The 19,683-nt window shown below is 36.0% G+C and overlaps 7 protein-coding genes across 10 annotated transcripts; 1 reads left to right on the top strand and 6 right to left on the bottom strand.

The window, feature by feature from the left end:
• The first annotated feature begins 741 nt into the window (after positions 1-741).
• On the top strand, positions 742-2,376 carry LOC148175011 (uncharacterized). The gene is made up of 5 exons (XM_088036685.1): positions 742-849; positions 909-1,005; positions 1,055-1,117; positions 1,784-2,044; positions 2,095-2,376. Exons 2-5 carry the CDS (start codon positions 1,000-1,002, stop codon positions 2,182-2,184), a joined length of 420 nt encoding a protein of 139 aa, XP_087892811.1. The 5' UTR covers positions 742-849; positions 909-999; the 3' UTR covers positions 2,185-2,376.
• Positions 2,377-3,370: 994 nt separating this feature from the next.
• On the bottom strand, positions 3,371-4,166 carry LOC148175010 (uncharacterized). The gene is made up of 4 exons (XM_088036316.1): positions 4,013-4,166; positions 3,902-3,967; positions 3,597-3,854; positions 3,371-3,550 (listed from the first exon to the last, which is right to left on the bottom strand). The coding sequence occupies exons 1-4, from the start codon at positions 4,025-4,027 to the stop codon at positions 3,431-3,433; spliced, it is 459 nt and encodes a 152-aa protein (XP_087892442.1). The 5' UTR covers positions 4,028-4,166; the 3' UTR covers positions 3,371-3,430.
• A 28-nt stretch (positions 4,167-4,194) lies between these two features.
• LOC148175009 (cytochrome P450 4c3-like) lies at positions 4,195-6,079 on the bottom strand. Its single transcript, XM_088036315.1, has 7 exons — positions 5,875-6,079; positions 5,629-5,829; positions 5,393-5,578; positions 4,962-5,341; positions 4,676-4,916; positions 4,455-4,628; positions 4,195-4,406 (listed from the first exon to the last, which is right to left on the bottom strand). The coding sequence occupies exons 1-7, from the start codon at positions 6,041-6,043 to the stop codon at positions 4,249-4,251; spliced, it is 1,509 nt and encodes a 502-aa protein (XP_087892441.1). The 5' UTR covers positions 6,044-6,079; the 3' UTR covers positions 4,195-4,248.
• A 1,179-nt stretch (positions 6,080-7,258) lies between these two features.
• On the bottom strand, positions 7,259-9,799 carry LOC148175008 (uncharacterized). Its single transcript, XM_088036945.1, has 11 exons — positions 9,701-9,799; positions 9,502-9,653; positions 9,425-9,455; positions 9,224-9,376; positions 9,058-9,162; positions 8,761-9,013; positions 8,676-8,714; positions 8,216-8,625; positions 7,907-8,124; positions 7,406-7,559; positions 7,259-7,359 (listed from the first exon to the last, which is right to left on the bottom strand). Exons 1-11 carry the CDS (start codon positions 9,797-9,799, stop codon positions 7,351-7,353), a joined length of 1,623 nt encoding a protein of 540 aa, XP_087893071.1. The 3' UTR covers positions 7,259-7,350.
• Positions 9,800-10,211: 412 nt separating this feature from the next.
• LOC148175007 (uncharacterized) lies at positions 10,212-12,168 on the bottom strand. Its single transcript, XM_088037000.1, has 2 exons — positions 11,315-12,168; positions 10,212-11,260 (listed from the first exon to the last, which is right to left on the bottom strand). Exons 1-2 carry the CDS (start codon positions 12,111-12,113, stop codon positions 10,323-10,325), a joined length of 1,737 nt encoding a protein of 578 aa, XP_087893126.1. The 5' UTR covers positions 12,114-12,168; the 3' UTR covers positions 10,212-10,322.
• A 617-nt stretch (positions 12,169-12,785) lies between these two features.
• LOC148175006 (cell division control protein 42 homolog) lies at positions 12,786-14,798 on the bottom strand. Its single transcript, XM_088036761.1, has 5 exons — positions 14,632-14,798; positions 14,451-14,578; positions 14,293-14,402; positions 13,143-13,334; positions 12,786-13,036 (listed from the first exon to the last, which is right to left on the bottom strand). The coding sequence occupies exons 1-5, from the start codon at positions 14,700-14,702 to the stop codon at positions 12,884-12,886; spliced, it is 654 nt and encodes a 217-aa protein (XP_087892887.1). The 5' UTR covers positions 14,703-14,798; the 3' UTR covers positions 12,786-12,883.
• Positions 14,799-14,924: 126 nt separating this feature from the next.
• Opa1 (Opa1 mitochondrial dynamin like GTPase) lies at positions 14,925-19,518 on the bottom strand. Of its 4 annotated transcripts, XM_088036697.1 has the most exons (12): positions 19,351-19,518; positions 19,038-19,284; positions 18,857-18,992; positions 18,676-18,810; positions 18,564-18,608; positions 17,846-18,504; positions 17,163-17,393; positions 16,145-17,113; positions 15,805-16,096; positions 15,647-15,757; positions 15,157-15,217; positions 14,925-15,098 (listed from the first exon to the last, which is right to left on the bottom strand). In XM_088036697.1, exons 1-12 carry the CDS (start codon positions 19,377-19,379, stop codon positions 15,038-15,040), a joined length of 2,976 nt encoding a protein of 991 aa, XP_087892823.1. In that variant the 5' UTR covers positions 19,380-19,518; the 3' UTR covers positions 14,925-15,037. The 4 variants fall into 4 exon arrangements, with proteins under 4 accessions (XP_087892823.1, XP_087892825.1, XP_087892824.1 ...); XM_088036699.1 differs by having other exon boundaries at positions 14,925-15,217; XM_088036698.1 differs by lacking the exon at positions 18,564-18,608.
• Positions 19,519-19,683: the final 165 nt, after the last annotated feature.

Here is a 19,683-nt window from a genome sequence, read left to right as displayed (position 1 = left end):
CAAAAATAAAAAACGTCAAATTATTTTTTTTTTAATTTATTTCCGTATTAGAATAAAATACATAGGAATTACTCTATTTTATAGCAACAACTACAAGGTGTTTATAAATGTTTCTAGCATCATGGGTGGCTATGAAATGTCAAAGAAATTTGCCGCTCATTGCAAATGTGGGCCTAAATTTTTCAACTAACATTTGCAGTTAACCTTAATTATAAAGCAAAGTAAATTTTGTCAAAAAAAACTGTTGTACTTATGCTTTAAAACCTGAAAATTAAAGACTTGGACACAAAATCCTAACTAAAACGTCGTTGACGTGAGTGGCATTTTAAGTGTAGTTAAACATAATTATATTATTCACTATAAAAACAAAGCGGCAAAATAGTGCATGGCAGCAATTCCAGAGCCACCCTTGATGCTAGAAACATTTTTAAACAGTTTGTATAAATTATTATCTCCAATATTTTTGCATATTTAGCGTTGCCACCAAATTTGCCTCTTAATGTAAAATCACTATTTAAAAAAATATAAACAACTACAAATAAATAAATTTACGACATTTGCGACCTACTTATTCCGCCACGTTTTAATTCACAAATAAATATAATTAAATTATGCTTCAACCATCAGAGTCAAGTTAAAATGAATTACATTTTATTATCTCTATTTATATCATTCAACCGTACCACATGTTAAACTTGAAAAACGGAAAATTCTCCATAAACCTAATTTTCCTGGCGCTCAGCCAATGCGTAAGGCAAACATATCGTCATCACTATTAAATTGTTGTTCATTTAGAGCACATGTGGTCAGTACAAAAGTAAAGTTTGTGACAGAATTTTAACTTACAAGGTTGGTAAACTTTATGTCAGGTGTACATTTTGAATTACCCGGTCGGTATATAATTTTAGGGCAAAATATCGTGTTTAGATAAGATTATCAAGGTGACTAAAATGTGCTGATAAGTAGACAGACTTTGAGTGAGGTGTGTTGATTACAAAAATGGGGGTAACGTTTTAATTTCTTAAAAGTGAGAAAAATAAATGGTATTTTTTAGACTATTGTTTATGGAACTGGACATATCAAAACATCACAAGGAATAATTAAACTTTGCGAATGTGTAAGTATGATAACGAATAAGTGGAATATTTCCTTGGTATGCAAACAAACATTCTCTTTTTCCTGTAATAATTTGAAGGTGTAGATGTAAGTTTACAGTAGGAAATTATTTTTAGTAACGTAGTAAATTGGGAATGGATGCGTAACCATATCTGATTCGAAATTTGATATTTTAGAACTCAGGAATCAGAATTTTAAGTCGGTCAACAAAAATATTTGCACTTAAATTTAGTTGCAAAAATATTTTAATTTAGATTATGTGGAATAATGCCGGCTATAAACAACATATGCGTTATAAATATGTGAAAGATAACAGATATCCGGTGAATCAGAATAATGACAAGTGTTTTCTTACAAGTGCGATTGTTCTGTAATTGATTGAAACGGTAGGATTCCATTTATGGTACTATTCTTAGGTGGGTGAAAAAAAGTTCCAATAATAAATCTTGTTATGTAAGAAATATCTGGATTGGAATTACGGAATTGCACGCTGATAGCTTCTGAAATTAAACTCAAACATTTTGTCAAGCAATGGTTATGTTTTCAGAATTTTTAGTTCGAAACTTCTAAACATTTAGATAGATCGGACTAATTTGTAGTTTGGATTCTACATTTTTCGTCCAGTTCAATTTTTCCTAAAAAGTTATTAATACTTTTTTATTTTTAGGTCATATGCTTCATCGGTTTGATCCTCGTGGCCATTGACGGATGGTCATCTGATTTAACAAATGCATACGTCGTTGGAACAGCCGTTGGATTAATAGTCTCATTTCTAATCTTCATTCTCCACATTACAAAAGCAGGAAGACCTTTACAAGGATTTATAGCATTTCAGCTCTACCTCCATCTACTTTTATTTATTTATCTATTAATAGTATCGGCAGTATTGCTATCCAAACATATCAGCAATAGATACATGGCTGGAGGGGTAAATTTGTGATTTGAACGATACAAATTTCCTAATTAATTACTTTTTAGTCCTTCGGTATCATCGCCGCCGCATTGTATCTAGTGGATGCTTTTGACTGTTACAGGACTGATCCTTCACCTCTATTTTGTTTTGCGTAAAAACTCTTGAGGATTAATGAAATTAAAATCAACGTTTTAGAATCTTTATGATTACATTATTTAAATACAATAATTTTGTTTTGTAGTCAGACAGACTGCAATTTTATGAAAGATTAATTTTAAAGCATTTAAAAACTCTGTTGTGACTTTTATGACTTTTATGAAAAGCCCCAATAAACGTGTTCTTTTTTATTTGTATAATTTATATGTAGAAAATCAAAAATATGAAACACAAATTATTAAAACTTTGCTGGGCTTGTTTTATTTTGTGAAAAACAAACTGAGAAAGAAACAAATTGTAAGGGAAATCAGAAAGAACTAGTGAAGTAGTAAGAAACAAACATTTTTAACGCAAAAGAGAAAATGAAGAAATGAAATGATTGAAAATGAATCTTACTTTACCACCGAATAAATAAGAACGTAATCAGTGTGAAAACAAAAAAACAAAGGCAAAAACTGCGATAAAAAAAAGCGAAAATTGATTGGAAAATGCATAATATGTAATTATAAATAATAAAATTAAAAACATAATAAAAAAATAATAATAAAAATAAAAACATTGTGAATGTGGTAGATTTATAAAAAAAAAATCTTATTTTAAATTTTTAATTTTCCGATACGTTTTTTTTGAATTAATTTATTAGTTTAGTGCGAAGAAAACGGTAAATTTTATACAACCGGTTTAATTTCTGTTGCATTGCTGTTACCCAATTTATTATACAGATGTCATTGTTTTAGTTCGATTATTCGAAGTATGTATAAGTTTTACTTTTAGTATTTCAATATTTTAGATGTATCGAGGTTTTGTTTAATTTACTTGTTAAATTGAATACATTTTCAAGTTGAAAATCTTTTGTATCTAAAATATAAAAATTTAGAAAGCAAGTATTCAGAAATTGGGAACAAATTCTCCAATAATTCTCGAAATTTTAAAGATTTTGTAGAACTTTCTATGCCTTCTGTAAATTTCTAGGATTCTAGAATTTTGAAGTCTTCAGTATTCTGAAAAATCTGGAAATGGAAAGAGTGAATTTGTAAGTTCCTAATAACAAAATGTTAAGTAATAAATTTATTATGATTATAATCCCTCATTTTTTGTCATTGTCTCAAATAATGGTTATAAATAATCAAACAAATTCTAAATAAGACTAATTATAACTAAAACATGCTAATTCGAACAATACACTTAATAGAAAAACATATAATATTATATTAATAAAAATTAAATACAAGGAACACACAAATTTCAATTCAACTCTGGCATATTGGGAGTCGTCCAAGCATATTTGGGAACTGGTGTGACCGCAACTTGATATTTATGGAAGGTGTCGAAGAAGTATACCATTGAAGTAAGATAACCCATGACCTAAAAAACATTTAAAATCGAAATTTTCTCACATCTCCATAATTACCCCCGTAAAAATATATCCCTTAGTAAAAACAGACAAAATTACTGATGAAAAAATCGCCATCAAAATTGCAGTAGACAGTACAGATATACACTCAATCCAATGCCACTTTAATTTCGATCTTGTAATAACACTTTTCATGTGCAAAATTAGGAAAGTCGCGCTTTCAATGGCAGCTAAAACGGTGATTCCAGAAAAGATATACGCTTTGAAAGAAAACCCAGAGACTATCATAAAAATAACGACGGTGACATCGAGAATCTGTAAATATTTGTAAATATTGATTTAGTGAATCGTGTTTAACATACCAGTTCTACTAGATTAAGGCCTCCGGGGTAACTCCAGAGGTACGAAGAACCACTTAATGGTACGGCCTGAAAATGGGAGAGTTAAAAATTGTAAAGTTAAATCACACGTACATTATCTGGATCCATTTTTAGAAAAATGGTAAAACTGTAGGTAGCTGAGTAATCTCTCGTTATCTTATCATATATCGGAAAATGTATTGTAGATGTCAGTGGCCACACCTAAATCAGATAGTTTAACGGTGTCGAAACAACAAACTATTCTAATCCTATAAAATCCGATTAAAAAACTCGTAAAAAATTCAACCGTTTATTTGGTACATTATAAAAATACAAAATTCCTCAATAACTTATCTCTTCTTTAACGAAAGCCGAACTCCATTGTCTGACTTAAGTACCGTTTCTGCTACAAGTTTAAGCGTATGATGAGGAGTGGCAGGACACAATTCGTAGTTTCGAATCACTTTAGAAATAGTACTTTTCATTTCCAGCATGGCAAACTTTTGACCTTAAAAAACACAAATCAATTACGATACAGATTTTTAGATGCTTTTACCTATACAGTTCCTTGGCCCCGCACTGAACGGTACGTATGCATATGGTAATTTTCCATCAATGGTTTCAAACCTGTCAGGATTAAATTTGTCGGGTTCTGGGAAATATTTGGGATCTCTGTGGATACCGTAAGCAAAAACTGTGATGTTTACACCTTTTGGTATTGTAGTACCATCTAAAAAAAAGAGTAGAAAAAAATCGCAACAAAATTAGCAATCGTACTGAAATTCACTTCTTGATTCGTTTCTCTGGCGTAAAATGGTACCGATGGGTACAACCGCAACGCCTCTTTTATCACAAGCTCCAGATACTTCATATCTTGTAAATCATTGTAAGTGACGACCGGATTTTTGGTGGTACCAAAAATTTGTTTTTGTTCTTCGTAAGCTTTGTCCTGTACTTCCGGATTGTTCGCTAAAGAGTACAGTGCAAAGCTTATTCCAGAAGCTGTGGTATCATGACCCTTGAAAAAATCATTATCTCAATGTTATTATCGACTTTTACTTACTTCAAACATGAAAGTGTCGACTTCTTCGCGGATTTCTTCGTTCGTTAACGGTCTGTCATCCACCGTTGCTTGTAAAAGTAAATCTAAAAATGCCATCTTCTTCTTAATTCCGATGTCCACGGAATTTTCAACGTGTCTCGTTGAGTGTTCTTTTAAGAGTTCTTCTCTTCTTTTATTGATCACATTGTTAGTTTGGTAGTGTAAGACTTGCAAGGCGTCGCGTTGAAGTTGATAGTCCTTGGTGAAACGGAAAAGGAATTCGTTGTTTTTATGAGGTGCTAACGCTCGTTCTATTATGATCCTCCCCATTTCTTTCACGCTTTTGACGTAGTCCGATTCTTCGTTGCTTTGGGCGTTGATTGTCGTCCCCATTGCCGTTTCTATAATTATTATAAGAAGTAGATTTTAACTAAAAAATCTGCAGCACTTACCACAAATAATGTCCAGAGCGCACAGTGTCACGAACGGATAGATATCAAAACTCGGATTACCGAGCTGCTTGGCCAATTTTTCAACCATAATGTCGCCCGCAGTGTCAAAAGAATTGATAAACTGCTCCAGAATTTTAAAGTGAAATGTCGGTGTAATAATTCTTCGATGTTTTTTCCACTTTATTCCTACAATTCCAGATCTTACAAAAAGTTTCAAAAATAAACTAAATTTATACCTTCACTGGTTAATAAACCTGTTCCGAGCCATGGCAGCATAGTTTTATAAGTATGAGATTTATTAATAATCTTCGTTGAACTCAACACGTATTCTATGTACTTGTAATCAGAAATTAAGAGAATTTTTCGAAACGGGCCGATTTGAATTCTCACAATTCCTCCATAATTGTTTGTGTAATTAAGAAACGCCGTCAATACGCCTGTGGTAAAAAGTTAAGAGAAAGATACGAATTGTGGAATTATACCTTTAGTTTTTGATTTAAAGTCCAGAGCGTTGCCGAGGAGTGGTAGACCTGGAGGACCGGGAATATTTTTGAAGAATTTGCTCACTTTGTACTGTTTCAAAAAAACGTACCACCAAGCTAAAACTGCGATTACTGCAAAAGCAGAGAAAAATTCTAGTATCACGTTCATAGTTAAAGGGTTAGAACTTTGATAATGATTGTTTACGGTGGAATGTTCTTTTATAGTCTGAGGGGAATCCTTATTTTTCATGCCGTCACAATTTCCTAATAAAATGAGCAAAGTCCATGTATTTAAAAACAATGTGATGTGGATCAAATTGCGAAGGAGGAGGAGGAGGAGGGGTAACATCTAACGGAATTAAATTATTTGTTTATTATACAGGATGTTCCAAAATTGACGCAGAAAAAGCATATAGCAGGATTATTTCCAGGTTGGTGCAAAATTTTCTCTAATAGGTAATTGTTTCGTTTATTAGGACAAGAAAATGGAATTCTAATTGAAAATTTACACATTTTGTTACACCTTGTCATTTGTGTCAATTTAGGAACACCTTGTAAATAAATTTGGGAATAAAAAATTGTGAGAGGAACGAGAATTTTGAAAATAAATCAAACCCTAAATGAAAATTTTTTATCAAAATTAAATAAAATTCTAAAAAACCTCATAACGGAAAAATTTTAGTACCAAAATTTTGGCAATTATCCTATTTTCAAATCAAATACTCCTAATTAATTGCATGTTTGTCTTCCTTATAGAAAAACAAGTTTACCAAAACATTGCCCAATAGCCGCATCTGATTGGATCCTTTGATAAAAAGTTCTGTCTAATCATGAAGGACATAACAAGTCTAAGACGATAAGAGCTCAATTCTTGTAATTAAAAATTATCTCGCGGTCTTAAGTCCAAAGTTCTCAGAGTGTTTGGATTCCCATTTTAATTTATGGCTGTTTTAATGAATCACATGAGATATTGTTGACGGATCAGTCAAAACATTATTGAACTTTGGTGATAATAAACTACGTAAAGAGTCCAAGAAATTGAACTGTGCTCTGATATGTTGGCGGAGGAGGTGTGTCGCCACACACCCAATTTTGGTCCCAAATAAATAAATTGCGTAATTTGAATTAATCTTTTGTCTATAAAATGAATATTGTGCAAATTTAGCGCGTATTAAAAAACTATAACAATTTAAATAAATTTAGAAAATTTTGAGAATTAGGTTTTGTTTAGACGATCTGACGGTTCGAATCGTCTTGAGCATCTGAGAGAGAAAATTCAGTCTAAAGGAGTTTAGAGGATTCAACTGATGAAAAGCAATTAAAAAGACTTCTGTTGCTTAATTACTTAATGAAAGGTAGGTAATTATATTTTCGTCGCAAAAAATAACGAAGAAAGCTTTATTAACGATCATCGCTCAATTTTACAATTTTTAAAACAAAATTATAAACTACAATGTCAAGTCGAAGAACTGGACTTTATCCCGCCTGAAACAAACATTTGTAAAACGAGCAAACAATCTCCGATACTCACCTGGTAGTAATCTTGCTCGGCCAAAATTTTCGAAGCTCGACTACTGATTGCACCTCTTAGCGGAGGTTCAAGGTCGTGAACCAGCTTGTACACATCTGACCGCTGAAGATAGTCCAAATTTTTAGGCGGAGGTTGGTATTTCATGAAATTGATGCTGCAATAAAATGGAGTATTAAAACTTAGATTTTTTTATGGCTTGAAAATATCAGCAAAGTAACACGTTTACGCATCTTACCTTTCTCTGGCTGTACAAAACGACTTGGAAAAAAGAAAATTAAAACAGTGAAATACAAACGTGCCTTAATAACAAACAGTGGCATTAACATCTCTGTCCCGAAAACACAAATTAGAATTTTATCGACGACGTTAATGTGACTGTTTTTTATGACCGAACAATACCTGTAAATGGTCTTTTTTTTGTCGGACCACGGCCATATTTGGTTCCAATGGTTAACCTGAAATTAACACACATTCAGTACCATGTGTGACATTCCTGCCTACCCTTTAGTTTTCCCAACGATTACTTCTGAAAATGTTTCTATTGTGTTTGCTATTTTTTCGTCGGACATTTTTGCATGTCGCACAACAGGACACGCGTCATCGGGCTGCGACCATCTTCGACCTCCTGGTAAAATTATCGGGCGCTGGACAGCTTTTAAAGGTAAAGTGGGTTTTTGTTTCAAACGGCGCTGCTTGAAGTCTTCGAGCTGTTCCTTTTCCTAGTAAATCAAGATGTTTAAACGCGAGTCAAAATTAAGTTTTATCCTTCATGAACAATCGTGAAATGAAGAAACACATTCCTCCACTCACCTTCTCTTGCTTTTCCAGCAGCTCCTGTTCGATCCTCTGGGCCTCTTTTTCCTCCTCCGTTGGCTCTTTCTCAGTGTTGACATCTTCAGGTGCTTCTTCTTCAGCTGGTTTCTCTTGTTCGACATTATCAGTATCTTCCAACCCCTCGACCGGATTTTCGTTCTGTTCTTCATTCTCCATAGATTTCACGCTCCCTTCAGTTATTGTCTGCTCTGCCATATCGTTTTCAGTATCCGACTGGTGCTCAGATCTCTCATCTTCGTCTTTGGTGGAACTAACTCCAACGAGAAGAGCTAGTTGTTTATTGAGAGCGTCAATTGTTGATTGAAAGTTTGAGGGTAACTTAGACAGTGCCTCTAATTGTTTCTGAATCTCGGCCAGCTTTTCTTCCATGAGTTTGTCCACAACAGCTGGAAGATTTTAATAAGAACAAAAAAATATCAAAATGATAACAAACCACCGTCTTCTTTTTGAGTCTCGCTTAAATTCGACTGGGGCTCTGCAAAAACAGCGTTTGAAGCTAAAGAAGAAATAAACTATTCTACCTTGGTCTTCGACGCTTTCTGCTACTGAGCGGTCCTCGTGGTCTTCTCCTTCTCCGTCGCCTGTGTTTTTATCTGGTTCCTCTTCCTGCGGAGTTTCTTCTTCGGGTACTTCCTCCACTTGTTCCTCTTCAACATCAGCTTGTTCGTCGGGAGCGTCTTCGTTTGGCTCTTTGCTTTGTGGTTCTGCTTCAGGAGCCTTTGGTTGTGACGATTTCTTAGGCTGCTTTATTATAACAACTCGATATGGTTCGCTCTAGAAATGTCATTCAGTAATAAGTTCAAAGATTAAAAAAATACCTTAATCGTTTCCTCATTTTTAGGAGCTGGCTTGGGATTCTTCGGTTTTTGCAGAAATGTTGACCACTTCCGTTCTTGTTGTTTTTGTACACTTTCACTTGTTATCTCCCTGTTTTAACTAAACGTATACTTTTTATTTACAAACTGATCGGACTTACTTTTCCACGGCAGTTTCCTCTTCGGCAACATTTTCTGGAATAGAGGTGTTACTCGAAGGATCAATTATTTCAAAATGAACTTGTCTTTGATGCTCCAAAAATTCCTGGTCCTTCAAGTATGGCTCCATGATGTTGCTGACTTCTTCGTTGCTCTCATCGTCCTGTTATCAACTATTAAAAAAATCGTTTAAAAATTCAACTTCACTTACACACGTCACTGGTGAAACTAAATCCACACCTCTAGAAAACAGAAATTAGTATCACCTTACACGAAAAACGCGTCTACCTCTTGATTCCCAAAACCAAATTATTTCCAGAAGTAGTCAAAAATTTGTGCGCTTCATTGTGAATAAGTCCCACAATTGAGGTTCCATTAACACTTTCAATAACGTCATGACATTGTAGTCCACATTTTTCTGCCACACCACCTTCAGACACCTGAAAAACTCGATGTTCACTTTGTATTTTCAAGCAATTTTGAGTACGTGAACGACGATGAAGGGGACGTCGTATTCTGCGCCTCCGGTAAGTCGGAATCCCCAAACATCATTGTCCGATTTTACCAAATTTATTTCTACATCCATTTGATGAGAACATTGAGATTTATGTCACATCACAATAAGTAAGACACTGGCGCGACACCGTCACTTTCTAGATCATACTATTGTTAATTTAGGACTGGTTTAATGCCACATTACTATCAATACTTTTAGAACAAATAACATTCGACTGCCAACGATTTCCTCACCTTCATTTATAACCCGATATCCTCTTTAATTCTTGCGAGGAATCTTGCGGTTTGTTTTATGCTAGTTGGGGCATTTTTGGTAAAAAAAAAGAAATTAATTGGCTGCGTTCTTTGCGGGATAAAATTGGAACTTTTTGTGGGTTTTTACTTACCTTATTAGCTTCGTATAAGATATTTTAAAACAGTTTCTTCGTTTTTTATCGTTTTTTACTCCAACTAAATTGGAAAAGGTTTCAATAAAAAAGACATTTCAGAGAGACATTTTATTTGTCTGCAAACATACCTCAAAAGTGTCACTACAAATAAGTTAAAATAAATACAAAATACAATCTAAGATGAATCCCAATCAATTCCTCCCGTTACTCCTTCTTCACAACTTCGGCAGGCTTCTTCTCCTCCAATTTGACCTCCAAACTTGCCCCAGGCAAAGCTTCTACCATTTCATTCTTCGTTTTACTGGCTTCCGTGCTTGAGGCGCCTCCCGACGACCCACTTATCGCATTCTGTATGCTCTGAATGGGGTTATTTCCTCCTTGTCCGAATTGCCCAATTTGATTCCCAATTTGGCTGCCAATAGCTTGTGGATCGATGGGATTCGATCCTCCTTGTCCCCCTTGACCACCACCAAATTGTCCAATTTGAGACCCGATTTGACTCCCGATAGACTGTGGATTCAATGGGTTTGATCCTCCCGAACCTCCCTGACCAAATTGTCCAATTTGGTTGCCAATTTGACTTCCAATAGCTTGAGGATCTATAGGATTTGATCCTCCTTGTCCTCCTTGTCCCCCAGCGAATTGCCCAATTTGGTTGCTGATCTGACTACCGATCTGTTGGGGGTTGGGAAAACCGCCTTGCCCACCTGAGCCTTGACCTGGAAGTTGGCCAAGAGGGTTTCCTGAAAAGTTTACGTTCTGGAAGGCTTGATTGATATTGCCAAAAATGTTGGAAGCTTGAGTGGTGGAAGTTCCTTCATCGCCTTGAACCGGAGCTTGAGTTGCTTGTGACGAAGGACGGAAATTGTTGATGACACCTTGGAATTGATTGATGGCGCCTTGGAAAAAACCTTGATTCGCCGGGGGTTGCACGCCGGTGTCACTTTGATTAGCGCCGATTCCTTGAATGGGGTTGTTGCCTTGATTGCTACCCCCAGAGAAGAACTGTTGGATTGACGAGACCACGTTGTTGAAGATGTTGCCTCCGTTGGCACCACCGCCTTCTCCGGTGTCTCCACTGGTACCGTTGGGAGCATTCTGGTTGTTCAAGTTGTTGATGTTGTTGACAATATTTGAGAAACCTGTAACAATCCACTGAGTAAGTCAGTTTAATATCATGAGGGATTCTCACTCACCGGATGAAAAAGAGGTGAAGAAATTCTGAAAAGGGTTCTGATCGCTGCCGCTGCCGCCGCCTCCTTGCTCGTCCTCAGAACCGGCAGGTTTCTCGTTATTCTGCTGGAAGGTGTTATTCATCCAATTGTTAACAGTGTTTTGGAAGTTGTTGACGAAGCTCTGCCAAAACTGGTTGACTTGGTTGTTCTCATTGTTGTTCTGATTGTTGTTTTCGTTATCAGCTTTGAGACTGACGTGTCTGTATTGATCTTTGAAGAAGTTGTCTAAAGTTTGGTTGAGCTTTTCCCACATCTCCCCGTTGGAGACGTTAGCAAAAGCCTGCGAAGCCTGTTCAGCGTTGATTCTAAGGGTACTAATACCAGAGTATGCTGTTTCTTCGGCTTTCTTCAATAAGGAGAGTAAGACCTTATTGTTCTGCAATGGTGCTTGTTTGACAGCTGTTGATTGTTCGATCTCTTCAGCGGGTACAAATTGAACTTGAGCCGTTTCTTCAGGCGACAGTTGTACTTTTTCTTCTAAATTTTTAACCCCATCTTCTTTCTTCACACCCTCAGCTTCTAGCATTTCACTAATTTGAGCACTGACGCTCTCTTCAGGCGCATGGATAATTTCATCACTAAGTTTTAACTTGAGCAACTCGTCGGACGATAATTGTATCTTCGCATCTAAATTTCTATTACCATAATAAATGGGATTAGTTTTATCGTATACTACTTCAACAGGAATATTCCTGCTTTGGATGACTGCAGCTTTTGCAGCGAAGAACAGACCAACTATCACCAAACACCTTAACGACATGGTGTTCAACGTTTGACTGAAGTTGATGAACTCTTTGGTTCGATTTTATATCTAGTTCTTGTTTATACGTAATTTTTTCCCATATTATACACGAGCGGAATGCTGGTTTCTTTAACCGGTCCCGAGATCAAGAAGATATTCTTGCGGCTACATCTCCAAGAACTGCAACCGAGGGTCAAGGTCTTTGGACCGTTATTGTTGGACAGTAAAGATATTTTTGTTAATTAATTCGAAGCTCACAGCTGTTACAGGTCAATATCATATCCACATTCCGGTAATTAAGCAGTTTGAGGAGGAAAAAAGGAATAAATTACAGACGCCAGCAGCAAAAACAGCGGCTAACGAAGGTGGAAATGTTTTTATGCTGAGTTCTCTTAATTTACTGCAAAAAAACTGTTAAATCGATATTGATTGCGTGTTAAATTGTAATTATAAGGTCTGTTATTGAACGTACAATTATTATAATTGAGTTGTCGCAGGATCTGAAGATGGGTAATTAGATCAGTGTCATCTTTGCAATTTAGGCTTGATTTTGCGGTTCAATGAAATTGGTTCTGAGAATAGGATTTAGAGTGAAATTTGCATACTGACCTAAGAAAGGTGACAAATAAAGAAATAAATGTTTACGACTGACACCGATTTTGCTAATTGGTAAATAAAGCACAAAAAAAGTAAAGTAAAAATAATACATTTATTTTCGTAATATCACAACATTATTTTACAAGTCACAGCAATTCCAATAAATATTTTGAGTAAGAAAACAACAATTCCTAATAATTATTTCTACAACACAAAACTCTCTTAGCGAGACGTAAAATTGGATGGGCTCCACAGCAACATGAATTCGAAGAACTAGATTTGTTTTCTGGAGTAGATTTCCCACCTGCTTCTATTATCATTTTTATAATCTCGTCAATATTATCCTGGAAAATACAATTTGGTAAAATATTTTAGACGTGTTATCTATCAAATTTTTTAAGGCGATCGATAAAACAATGACGCCATTAATAATCCTTCACATGAATTTACCTTTTTCTTTGATGAGCATTCCATGTATTTCATTTTACGACTTTCTGCAAAGTTTTTCGCTACTTCCGTTTTCACAAAAACCTTGTTGTTTGCGTTTAACTTATCGATAGTTTCTACGTCGTTTCGGAGATCATTTTTTGTGCCTATTAGAATCTTAGCGACATTCGGACTTTCTTCTATTTCGGGTAACCACTAGAAGCAAAATTGTTGTTTCATTAGGACGAAAAGTTGACATTTTCGGGACAAATTAGAAAGGAGGCTCAAAGTGAAATTATTTTTTGTTTTATTGTTAGTGGAAAAATGATTTACTATTTATACAGTTTGTGTTCCAATTATTAGGTTTCCTCCAAGTTTTCCCCGTTTTCCCGAAATCGTGTTTATACATTAGTACCGATAACACCTTGATTGGAAAATAAATAAGAGGGAAGATAATAAAATGTTTCCGAAAGCTTCCATTTACGAGAATAGTGCTTCAACTACTTCAGTACCAGATTTTTGCCACGTCCTCGAACAAATAAAAGCTTGGCTAATATGAACGGGAACTTCGCACAAAGTTCACATAGTTGGTAGTGACTCGGCAGTCTTCAAATGATTGCAAAAAGAAATTTATATGGTCTGAAGATCCAATAAAAAGAACAAAAAAAAACGTTCAATTCGTTTTTTCGGTGGGAACAATTTTGGAGCGGCAAAGATCACACAGTTCAATACAAATTATTTCATAAATTTTTTTCTCAATCGAAGATCTTGATTAATATATTTTTTAAATTATCTTAATCTTTTTAATTATCTGGATACTAGACTAATCCTATAACAAAACAGTTTCTAGACGCCGAGTTTTAATAAATTTTCAAAGATATCAGACAGTTATTAATCCTGAATGTTTGATTACAATGAAATCTCTCTTGCCCAAAATTTTGTTCATTCAGGAGAGGTGTCCGCTTATGAAAGATTTCAGTGTAGTTAATCTGAATCTAACCGCATCTTACACTGTATATGCGTCAAATGTTTACATACCGACTAGACTATAAAAAAAGTTTATCAAATTTCCTGCATTGACTGTCTGAAAGTTGAGCAAGACCAAAGTGAAAAACGTTGTCACAATCAATGATAACATTTTTCATTATGTTTATCATCATTTTTTTTCACTCACCTGTTCTCTTACATTCGTAAAAGAATCACTACTGGACACATCAAAACACACTAAAAACACGTCAACTTTCTCATATAATTGTTTCCTCATATTATTATATCCTTCTTGCCCTGAAAAATAGTATGAATTTTTGAAAAAGAAAAGGCAGTGTTAAATACCAGCAGTATCGATGAATAAAATATTGTACGTCTGTCCATTGTGCGACACTATGTGAAGATGATTATCAAAAATTGTCGGCGTGTAGTCATCATCTTTGTAGTCTTCATCTGCATCTTTTTTACATATACTAAAAATGTTGGAATAAAATTAATAAAATGCAGTTAAATAACGAGAGTTTACCTCAACAGCAAGCACGTTTTACCAACGCAACCGTCGCCAACAGCCACGCACTTTATATTCGGTTCACCCATTTTAAGCAAACTAACCGAGCTTTTCACTCATACTGTTATCTTTATTAAAGCATCAGTTATCTGCGTGAGATCGTACTGAGAGTAATATTGTTTGAAATTATAAACATTTTAATAGGAATTCTATATAGCTCTTATCTTATCAGGACCTGCTGATAAGTGGTATTAAACGGCAAAAATAGTTGTCATGTATAATTAGCACTTTAGGAACTAAAACACTATAGAAACAATTGTGAAACACTTTATTCAAAATAAAAACAGCATCGACCTTTTAAATACACTTGTAAATAAATAAAAATAAAAACAGAATTTAATGGCTTAGCATAACAGTTCATTTCTCACGCATACAATGCAGAACTCTTCAAAAAACTAACATCAAAACTTGCCTTGTTTTTGAACCTACCGAAAAAATTACAATATTAGATGAAACTTATGAAATTCATTACGAAACGGTTACTTTTCTTTACTCAGAGCTTGGATGAATTCTTCTAATTTTTCTTGGATCTGACGAACTCGCTCTGCAAAAAGAGAGATGAAATTGTTTAATTTATCGCCACTTAAAATGTAATCTTATTTGGAAAGTACTTAAGGTGAATCTTTGTTCAAAGTGCAAAAAATTCGAATTGCCTATTGTAAGTAGCTCTCTAATGAAATAACGGACTTTAAGCTCATAATTTTTATCTAGAAATTAAAATGCAGTGTAGTCGACAAGGCCCCGGAATTATAATGAATACGCAAATGTTGATATTTTAAGGCGCACTACTTTCATTTTTTATGACACGCGACAATTGTCTTTTAATTAAAATATTTTTTAAAAAATCCAAGATTCCGTAATTGTTTGGGAATTTTTTATGAATAACGTTTTAAAAATATCTATTATTAATGAATTTATCAAGATTAGATAACCCAATATAAGAAAGAAATGTGTACATAAAAAATCGACTTACTCAATTCTTCAGCTAAGGTAACACGTCTACCCGTTAAAAGTGTCTCCTTTTTCTCTACATCCTGACTATAATCTTCTAACACTTCTTTGATTTCCTTATCTAATCTCCGTGCTGCAAAAAATGCTTTTAATCCACCCAAAAAAATCAATAAATCGAACCTTCACGATTTATAATTTGTTGCCTAAGAGCATTAGATGTGACCTTCATCATCTGTTGAATTCTATGAAAAAGAACAATGTCCGAACATTCAACATCTGCTTGTTGATGGTACAAATAAAATGACTTCCGACAATCGTACGCTTTGGCTAAAGCTTGTTTTAGAAAATGGCGTCTATAGACAGGGAACCAAACTTCCCGGATGAACTCGTTATCAACTTCTATACTGCTACGCTGAAGAAGATTATTTCTTATGGTTGTGAGTTCGTCGTAGCTCAACAGAGGCGGGTGTTTCTAAAGAAGAGAATTTAAACTAAATACAAAGAAAAATCAAAGACTTACTTCATTAGAGTAGAGAACTTTATCCAATTCTCCTTTAACCGCGCTACGTTTAGCCTGAAGTTCGCTCTGGTACCGCCAGTACAGCCACCGCTCTTTGGTCGACGGTCCGAGAATGTCCTTCAACAAGTCTTCAGTTTGTTTGAGCTTGTTCTTAACACTAATTTCTAGAAACTTCACAGCCAAATCCCAATCGCGTTTATCGCTAACAGTGCGATCTTCCAGCGTGTTCAATTGGATGACTCTAAGCATTTCCGACGCTTTGTCCTCCCAGGAGTGTCTCTGCATGGCTTCATTGACCACCGCGGCTTTAAGAAGATCGAAAACGTCGTCATGATCGGGGGTTTGGTTCGCTTTGTTCATGAACTTCTGGAATTCTTCCTGTAACGTTTCCCATCCTGACTCCACAGACTGAGCTGGAAGAGCCTGTTCCGCCCATTGCCTCAACTTAATATCAACGGAAGTGTTGAATGTTTCATAGCTTCCAGTTTGAGCCGCCGGTAGGTAGATATTCTCAAACACATGACTAGAAACTTTCTCCCAAATCTTCGCCATCAGACACTCTTCCCATTGTTTCGGACTAACTTGCGACAGATTCACAACTTCATCGAGAATCTCAGCGCGAGCTCTCTCAAACAATTCGTCTCTATCCTGTTCCCGTATCCGCGGGAAATTATTCTTCCATTCCGTCTCCAAATTGAATCGACGAGCTTTGAAAGCATCAGCTTGTTGTTCGACTGTTTCACGCACCATTTTCCAGAAACAGTCCGCGACGGCTAAACTTAAATTGCGAGTTGTGACCTGAGTCGAACGTATGACACCGTCTTTAAAAAGTTTCGAGTTTCTGAAGAAGTTTTCCTCGTAGTCTTTTATGGTTTGAATAGCGTCGTCCTTTCGGCCACGACCAGTGACAACGGCGAAGTAGCCGATTGCTTTCATCGGAAACAGCTTCCCGGAGAGGATTTTACGAATCTATAACCAACAAGAATATACAGGGTGTTTAACAGAAACGGAGGCTTACTCTGTTCGGATCTGCTAAATTTTGTTCCGCCAGATCGACTTTGGTGAGAACGAAAATTGTTCGTTTGCCGCTGGGGTCGCATTGGGCTACCAAGTCAGTTACGTTACTTCTTTCAGCGTCAACTGCGCCGTCTTGGATGCAGAGGATTATGGCATTTGGGTTATTCATATAAGTTTGGGTCATTTGTTTTATGCATTCGCGGGTGTCTGAAGCCATGTCCGTGGTGACAGTCTGAAAATTTTATTGATGGCGATAGAAATCAGTCATAAAACAAAGACTAATCTCATTTAAAAACAACTTCATGAATTCAAAATGAACAACTTCAAAAGACTGATATCAATGAATTGATTGCCAATCCAGCATTACAAAAGCTGAAATAAAGGCAGTCTGCTATTCCAGGAATTTTTTAATTTATTGCCGTTTAGCGGGTGCAGTAAACATCTTTATTTAACTCATAAACCTTATCGGGAACGTGTTAATTCGGAATAGACAATATAAAAAAGATAAGATTTTTGCACACTCGTAAAAACAATGACTGCCGCCAATACTTCCGCGCTACTACAATTGCTTTTTTTCTGTCGTCACAGCCACGTCTAATAAAAAAGGATCTTTAACGACCTAGGCCGCAAAAATTGTCAAGTAAAGTTGAATTTTGGGGATTGAAATTCAATCCGCATACTCACTGAAATAATTCCAGGCAGATCAACCAAAACCATCCTTTGCAGCCCTGGTCCCTTTACAGTCATAGAAATGACCTCACTGGAGACTGTCTTTCCGCCCTTAACACTGTTTCTCATCCTCAACTCCACCTCTCGCCGCAAATCCGCCAAATCCGATTCTTTGGTCAAATCAAATTCTCTTGTGGAGTCCCGGAACTGAGCAACGTGGTAAGGACCTTCAGACAAAGTAACTTTAACAGGCGCTCTCGTCATCATTTCACCCGCTCCTCTAGGAAAAATCCTAGCTTGAGCGATCATCTCCAAAACGGAAGTTTTCCCACTGCTTTGGTCCCCGACGACAACAACGCGAGGTAATTGATCTTGGGTGTTGTACCCGCTATCAAAATCAGCCAATTCATCAAGAACTTCGCTGTACATATCAATTAAACTGCGCTTGATTTTACGTGTGGGGGCTTTTTTGCCTTGTTTTAGTAACAAGTTTTGTTTTCTTAGTTCTTTGTTTTCTTTTTCGAGTCTTTCTAGTTCTCTTTGGTACTTGATCTGGGTTTGAATCATCTCATCTTGTAAGTTATTCATGCGTGCTTGTGCGTCTCTCCGGTTTCTCTCGTCTCTGTCGGAGTCGCTGAAGGGCTTCGCAAAAACTGTGTTCATTTCTTTAGTATCTAGAAGAGAAGATTGCAATGTGGAGGGTGTGGAAATCTTGTCTAAAAGAGAATCATACCTGAGTACAATCTGTCTACAAATTCGGAAAGGCTGGAGAAAACACCTAAGAAACAGAAAAATAAATTGGATGAGAGAGAGTGTACTCAGATGTGAGCTGCAATAAGAATTACCATCAATGGCAGGAGGCAATTGTCCATTTTTTCCGTTTTGTTGCTCTGCTGCTGCTATTGCGTCATCCAGTCTCTGGTCAAACCATGACTTGAACTCGCCTAATTTTGACTCCGTTAGAGATTTTATTCTTGGATCTAAACAAAAGGGATGAAACTAGTGCCAACTGATTGTTCTTAGTACCTATAGCAATGTTATCTTTGATGCTATCTTTAAAATTAATTAAATTCCCACGCCATTCTTGCCACTTCTCATTGTCTGGCAGCACCTCCTCTAGCCATTTCAAATCAGGCATTCCTTCCTTCCAATCTTGGTATTTCTAAAAATTGATCCTAAATAAAGGAATGGCTGTTTTAACCCCAACCTTTTGCAACGCGCCTCCGCCTGCCACAGCCCCACCGAGCAACAAATACCGGATCTTAAGCACCCCCCTTAAGGCTCTAACCACGAGCATTCCATAATGTCTTTGCTGGTATCTATATTGGGGGTACAACAGCGGTCGGGACCGTTCCACCGCACGTCCAACCCACAAGCTACCAAAGCTCCGTTGGTACGTCTTGTATGGTCCATATTTTAAGCGATTGTTTAAATAGGAAGTTATAATAACACGGCTGGAATAAGAGAATTTATCAATTTTTACATAACCTAACCTACGATCTCGGGGCGACTTAACATACCCGAATTTGCCTTTCAGTATGTGCTCCATTGTAATTTTACGTAGTTTTTATTATAACATAATTATTATGAAGAAGAAATTGTTGCTAGAATGGCAAAGTTCAAATTTTTAGCCACTTTGAAAAGCCGCTGTCAATTTCATGTCACTTGCCGGTGAAAAGAGAGTTCGCACCAATGACGCAAGAGGGTCAGGAGCTCAAATTTTCACGTGATAGAATTGGATATAGGCAACCAAGTTAACAGTTGCTGAAATTTTCCAGTGCATGTATTTTTTTATTACTTTAGTTTTTGTACATTTATGTGTCCTAAAAATGTTTATAAATATTCAAATTTTT

Source organism: Gnatocerus cornutus, chromosome 5 (genome assembly GCF_029298725.1).
Source record: "Gnatocerus cornutus isolate USDA-ARS CGAHR chromosome 5, icGnaCorn1.1, whole genome shotgun sequence".
NCBI lineage: Eukaryota > Metazoa > Arthropoda > Insecta > Coleoptera > Tenebrionidae > Gnatocerus > Gnatocerus cornutus.
The sequence above is the reverse complement of the archived record's forward strand: the minus strand, read 5'-3'. Positions and strand labels throughout refer to the sequence as shown.